This window comes from Penaeus monodon, chromosome 18 (genome assembly GCF_015228065.2).
Source record: "Penaeus monodon isolate SGIC_2016 chromosome 18, NSTDA_Pmon_1, whole genome shotgun sequence".
Lineage (NCBI taxonomy): Eukaryota > Metazoa > Arthropoda > Malacostraca > Decapoda > Penaeidae > Penaeus > Penaeus monodon.
Window position 1 is genome coordinate 14,430,817 of NC_051403.1, and position 7,500 is coordinate 14,438,316.

General features: G+C 38.0%; 1 protein-coding gene across 1 annotated transcript in view; it reads right to left on the minus strand.

Moving 5' to 3' along the window:
• LOC119584633 (metalloprotease TIKI2-like) overlaps positions 1 to 7,500 on the minus strand; it is a 74,723-nt gene that overhangs the window by 38,981 nt on the left and 28,242 nt on the right. Inside the window, exons 3-4 of the mRNA XM_037933314.1 lie at positions 7,248 to 7,394; positions 5,613 to 5,787 (exon numbers count right to left, since the gene is read on the minus strand). Coding sequence (XP_037789242.1) covers positions 5,613 to 5,787; positions 7,248 to 7,394 — 322 coding nt within the window. The remainder of the gene's footprint in view (positions 1 to 5,612; positions 5,788 to 7,247; positions 7,395 to 7,500) is intronic.

The window sequence follows — 7,500 nt, forward strand, 5'->3', positions numbered from 1 at the left end:
GCCAAGTGTCCGCAGCGAAACCGTGCCCAGTCACATGCCATGACGCCCCCCCCTATTCCTTCCCCACCACCACCTCGCTTGTCACCGTCGACCTTCTCACTAGGATAATAGGGAGGGAGGGAGGGAGGGAGGGAGGGGGGTGAGAGAAAAAGAGAAAGAGTGAGTGAGTGAATGAGTGTATGGGGTGAGAGAAAATGAGGAAGAATGAGTGAGTGAGTAAGTTAATGGGTGGGTGGGTGGGTGTTTGGGTGGGTAGGTGGGTGGGTGGTGGGTGAGTGAGTGAGTGAATAAGTGAAAGTGTGAGCAAGCGAGTAAGAAAGTGAGTGAGTTTGAGAACGAGTGAATGAATGAATGAGGAACAGGAGGGAGAGAGAATCGGGAAGACCACGAAGAAAAAAACACACACACACAAGCGTACAAGAACAGGAGAAACAGGCAAGACATAGGAGTGTGTACGCTTAAACATGTGCGTATAATTTCGCCTTGTACGCGTGTTCCTAATTGTCTCGCCGACTTCTGGGAGATAATAAGACTTCTATGTTCCCTTCTGCTTCAGCGACTGAGGCTTATCGACAAGAACATCGTCCGCACTTCTGGTGGATGCGAATCAAATGCTTGGCTGATTCTAGTTAGATATCAATTATGATTTTTTTTTCTTTTATTTCGTGAGGGTGATTGCGATATCTTTTTTCTTTTCTTTTTTTTATATCATTAGGATCAATATCAATAACTGTGATGTAAATTATGATTTTTTTTATGTTCTTTTTTTCTCTTTTTTTCGTTTATTTCAAAAGGGTGAATTCATTTTCCCACCTTTTTATTATTTTTGGGATCCCGTAGAATAATTTCGACAAAAAAAAGAAAGCCTGGGTTAAATTTATGGGAGAGATATTATCGTAGAATCTAAAAAAAATACCAAACGAAATGAAAATACAAACCGAATAAAAATACCATATATCAAAAAAAAAAAAAAAAAAGAAAAAAAAACTACACCAACCCAGACGTAGAATGCCAATTAGAAATAAGAAAAAAAAGAATAAAAAACGTATCTAAAAATTCACTTACACACCCTATATACACGCTCCCTATTTAAATACACCCTACCCCCACCCTCGACCCCCCCCATACAACGTACACGCCTTTAACACACTTCTAATACACCCAAAAAGCGATCATATACACCCCTCGTTTCCCTTGTCATACACCTAAATCATGTATACACACTCTACACTTCCCTGAAACAGCCCCCAATCATTAACAACAACTCTTATACAACCCTAACGTCCCTTATACATTCCTTATACACCCCTAATACGACCCGGTTTGTAGTTTCGTATTTACATTTCGTTTCGTATTTTTTAGATTCTACGATGATATCTCTCCCATAAATTCAATACACCCTAATACACCACTTATATGCCCATAATACACCTCTTATATGCCCCTAATACGCTCCTTATACACCCCCCCCACCACTTCCAAGAGCCCCCAATCCCCACCTCCACCCCGTCCCCGTCTCTCCTCCGCTGACAAATGAAGAGGAGGCATCGGCTGCAACGCGGCAGGTACTCGAGGCAGAAGCACTCCGTTGAGACAGCGTAATATGTTGTCTCCCGCTCGAGCATTCAGCCTTCGTGGCAGACGACGTATGGACCGAGTGTTAAGTGGGGGGGATGTGTGTTTGTTGGTGTGTGTGTGTATATATATATGTATGTGTGTGTGTGTGTGTGTGTGTGTGTGTGTGTGTGTGTGTGTGTGTGTGTGTGTGTGTGTGTGTGTTGTGTGTGTGTGTGTGTGTGTGTGTGTGTGTGTGTGTACATTTATATATACATTTACATACATATATATATACATGTATATAATATATAATATATATATATATATATATATATATAAATATATATACATATACATATATATATACATATAATATATATATACATATATATAATATATATACATATATATACATATACATATATATACATATACATATATATATATATATATATATATACATATACATATATATACATATACATACATACATACATATAGACAAATAGGTCAACAGATATTTATATTCGAACAGGTAGATATATGTTCACATGGATAGACAAATAAGCAAATTAGCTGTAAATTGGTATAAATAAGCGTATATATCTAAAGAGAAAAGAAAAACTAATGAAACCCAAACGAAACCAAAGTGAGACTGAGAAAGACGCGGCAAGAGGAAGGAGACGGTGCCCGCCGCCTGACAAATGACAGGCATAACACCGCTTGACATGACAATTCTTTTTCATTAACCAGGTCCTTTACTCTCCTCCCTCCTCTTCCTCCTTCTCCTCCTCCACCATCATTACTACCTCCTTCTCCTCCTCCTCCTTCTTCTTCTTCTTCTTCTTCTTCTTCTTCTTCTTCTTCTTCTTCTTTTCTTTTTCTTTTTCTTTTTCTTTTTCTTTTTCTTTTTCTTTTTCTTTTTCTTTTTCTTTTTCTTTTTCTTTTCTTTTTCTTTTTCTTTTTCTTCTTCTTTTCTTCTTCTTCTTCTTCTTCTTCTTCTTCTTCTTCTCCTTCTCCTCCTCCTCCTCCTCCTCCTCCTCCTCCTCCTCCTCCTCCTCCTCCTCCTCCTCCTCCTCCTCCTCCTCCTCTCCTCCTCCTCCACCATCATACCTCCTCTCCTCCTCTCCTCTCCTTCTCCTTCTCCTTCTCCTTCTCCTTCTCCTTCTCCTTCTCCTTCTCCTCCTCCTCCCCCTTCCCACAGTGGAACCTCTCTATCGATGTCTCGTTTTTCTGGCCCCCTTCCCCCCCCCCCCCCATTTCCTTCATCGCCCTTACCATCTTCCCTCGTTATCTATTTAAGAAAAAGGAAAAAAAAAAGAGAAAAAAATAAAAATAAAAATAATGAATAACAATCGCCTCATAAAAGCCAGTATATTACCAACTTACCTACCTACCTATACCCGTCATCTTACTTACGTACCAACACCAACATAAACGAAATAAAAAGAAAGAAAAGAAAAAGAAGAAGAAAAAATGACACACAACAAAACCACAAGCCACACCTATACACTGAGAGAGAGAGAGAGTGTGTGTTAACATATATAGACTAGCAAAATATTCATAACCAGACGCTTGGATATTCACAACATTACAACAATAACAAGATCACTCTGTAGGAAGGAGAGCGGTTTGTTACACTGGTGGGCAGGTTGATGCAGTGTCGACAGTGTAGATACAGCGCAGAGCAGGATTGCCAAAACTCATCTTTCTCCTTACAGTATGCGGGCCAGATAATCACGAGTCGACGCGACGAAACGGCCATATATATATATGGTTGAAATATAACGTAGAAGCCTATTTCATTCATTAAAAAAAATAATAATAAAATAAATAAATATATAAATAAATAAAAAATATAATAATAAAATAAAAACCCAATCATAAAAAAAAAACTGTAAGAGTGTAAGTGATCATCTCAGAAGACGAAAGACTGGCATAATTAATCAAATAAAACGGCAGACTTTAAGACATAAGAAATAGCAGATGCGTCGCGGACAGCACATAGTGAGGCGGGGCCGCGTGTTTGACAATCCCCGGCGTAGAGTGATAGATGGAAATGGATAGATGGCAAAATTTCGCAGACTTGGTACTGTAAGAGGGGAGGTGGTCGGACGTGATAATCATACTCATGGGAAGAATGATAATAGTAATATTGATAATGGCAATAATAACAATAATAAGAGAAACGGCTATGACGGCACGACGTAATAACTACAACAGCAGTAACAGCAATAACAATGATGGTGATGATGACGATGAAGAATGATAATAATAATAATAATAATAATAATAATAATAATAATAATAATAATAATAACAACAGTAACGCCAACGACAACAATAACGATAGTAATATGTATATTCATTATTATTACTATTATCATTACCATTATCATTAAAAAATATTAAAACGCAAACACAAACGTACACACACACGCACGTTGTTGTTTTGATGCTGTTTTCATTAATTTTCTTGTTTAATTGTAGCCAAATATTTTGTCATAACAGCTTACGGTCTACAAATCATACGATCTCAAAACACTAATACTGGGGGGGGGGGGACTATACTCATAGATACAATAATCCAAACTAAAGCCAGATCCACGTTTTAAAAAATATATAAAAATAAATAAATAAAAAAACAAAATAAAATCCGTCTCTTTTTTAACACCCGCCCATATAATATAAAAACAACACGAACCAACGATATTAAAATATCCCTTTTCAACACTCTTAGGCTTTTATTACCCGGATGTAAGTGAATTCACTGTGGTAGTGTATCTTAGTAGAGCCACAAACAACACCAAAGCACTGAAGTTGAATGAATATTACATTATCAGAATAATAACACTAGACGCAGGGAAACGCGATCGGCTCAGGTTAGGAAACAGGATCTCAAAGAACGAAATATTGAATGCAAATACCATGCCATATCATATTAATGTTTTGCGTTAATCATAGAATAAAATAACATCATCTGGCAATACAAATATGATAAATATAATTCACATCGTAAAATTTAGTGATATATATATATATATATATATATATATATATATATATATATATATATATATATATATATTGAAATGAATATATACCAAGTAATGTAAAACCATACCCAATAGGTCTTAAAGGAATCAGCAAAGGACTCGGCTATGGAAAAAAAAACCAAATCAAAAAATTCAGTTGCCTAAGAATAATAGCCATTTTTTTTATAATGATGGGTAGTCATAATTCATAGGCCATAAGATGTGATGATAATATTGATAAGGGGAAAGAGTTAATATTACTAACAATAAGAGTGATGATGACAAATATAATAAGAATAGCGATAATGACATAAAAAGAGAACAAATAACTACAATAAAAATAGCATGGCAATAGTAATAAGAACACCAGAAAATTATTTTGACTCATCATAAGATAAATTGCCTGTTCAATTTAATCGACATAGATTTAAAGCATGAAATATAATGAAACCAAAATACTAAGTCATAAAAAGCATCAAAAATGTTCCAAGAGTAAAAAAATGCAATAATATTAACCAAGATCTTTATGATTAGGATTCATTTCTTCACCCTTAACCCTGCAACATTTACAATGTGTTTTTTTTACGCAAGGTATGAAAAATAGTAATATCAAGCTGCAGATGTTAATCAAACTTAACATACAAACAAAAATGTAATGTCGATTTGTACTAATATGTAGTCTAAATATCCCTAAAGAGCTAAAAAAAAATACGATATATACAGATACTAAAATTATTCAGCCAAGTGGCATCTCTGTCGGGTCAACTTACCAGTGAGGTCAATTTTTAGGTCAGATCTTTTGACCTGTGACGTCTGCTGTGAACGATGTCTGTTAGTTTTAGCACGTAACGTAACGTAACGTGCGTGTGTGTGTGCGTGTTTGTATTTATGTCTATCCGTATGTCCCTACGAATCCAAACCATAATCCAAAACACAATTCCCCGCCCCCTAAAAATAACAATAATAATAATAATAATAAAATAACAAATTAAAAAGCTGCCTCTCTCGCAGCCTACTCACCGGCCCCGAAGGCGAAGAAGAAGCTCTGGTCGGGGTTGGCTTTGAGGATCTCGACGACGCGCTCGCCCATGCGCTGGTTGCGGCGGTAGATGAGCTCCTCCCGGAAGTACTCGTCGATGTGCGTGGCCGTGGCGGCGTCGACGGGAGGCAGGGACGAGTTGCCGAGGTGGGGGACCTGGGGGGAGAAATCGAGGATGAGGTTCCGCCGAGGGATAAAGCGGGGATTCGTCCTGAAGGAGATGGCGTTGGATAAAAAATGTCGGGGGATCGTTTGATAGGGGGGTGGGGGGTGGGAGGTGAGATGGAGGTAATGTGGAGTGGGGGACCTGGGGGATGGATTCGTTCTAAAGGAAATGGGGTGATGTAAATATAAAAGTTCTTCATAGTATATAAAAAGTGAAATCCAAGGGAAGTGACTATGCAATTTAACATGGAATATCATAGGGGGAAAAAATTACAAATATTCGCAAAAGGCGCGCCTCTCATAGTAAGCTCAGCTTGCCATAGCGACTCTCCAGCCAAAATTTAATGAGGAAAATGGAAGATGGAATGACCTGGAATAAAGGGATAAAATAACTTAAATAGATAGAATGTGATGATTTAAAACAATGGCTCCCAACTTGCGTTTCTTTAGAGGTCCACAGCAATTTCAAGTGGATGGCCGGTAATTATATAATAATCCACAATAAGGCAGCTAAAGATAAGTTATATAGAAGAAAAAACCACAATTCAAAAACTAGATTGTCGTTCATTAATGAAATGTAGTATAGTGTAGTGTGTGTGTGTGTGTGTGTGTGTGTGTGTGTGTGTGTGTGTGTGTGTGTGTGTGTGTGTGTGTGTGTGTGTGTGTGTGTGTGTGTGTGTGTGTGTGTGAAGACCTGAGATCCTTAGGAAAATTAATTCAAATATAAAAAAAGGGTGAACAGGTTGGGAACCACTGATTCAGGGCGATGAAATAGAATGGTTTCTAATTTCTTTTTCACGGGCTCAGAAGGCACTGTGCATAAGTGCAGGGATATTAAGTGTAACATTTACAGGAGAAAAGTATTTTCAGGTATACCAGAAAAATATATATTATATTGATGATCACAACCAGTCAATTGCACACCACAATTTCTTAATGAGCTTAACTCTCAGTAGTAAGATACAAGAAGCTCTTACCTTACACTTGCTCTCTACAATGTGACCACTTGATAATATGATGCATAGATACATACACATATGCACATGGATGCACGCATAAATATACACAAACACTCATAAACACACTCAAAATAAAGAAGAGAGAATATATACACAAACACAAAAAAATATCACACCCACCCACCCACACACACACACACACACACACACACACACACACACACACACACACACACACACACACACACACACACACACACACACACACACACATACACACACAACACATACACATACATCACACACACACACACACACACACACACACACACACACACACACACACACACACACACACACACACACACACACACACACACACACACACACACACACACACACGTACGCAAACCCCTCTCACATCACAGAAACCCTAACCAAGATAAAAATAATGTAGCAAAACATACAATCTAGTCGCAACGTCCTTACTACCTGTGTGGTGTCCTGAGAGAAGATCACAGCATCGAGGTCACCGCAGTTATAGTGGCGTATGAGGTCATCTGTGGTGAAGGTCAGACGACCATCTCCGGCGCGCAAGATCTCCTGCTGTGACAACGTGTGGTTGAGGGCGAATACCACCTGCAGAGGGGAGGCAGAGAAGGTGTTATTCGTCGAGCAATGAGTCTGTGAATATTTAGGTTGAAGTAAAACAATATTTTTTTTATGATGTTCCTATATAACTTCG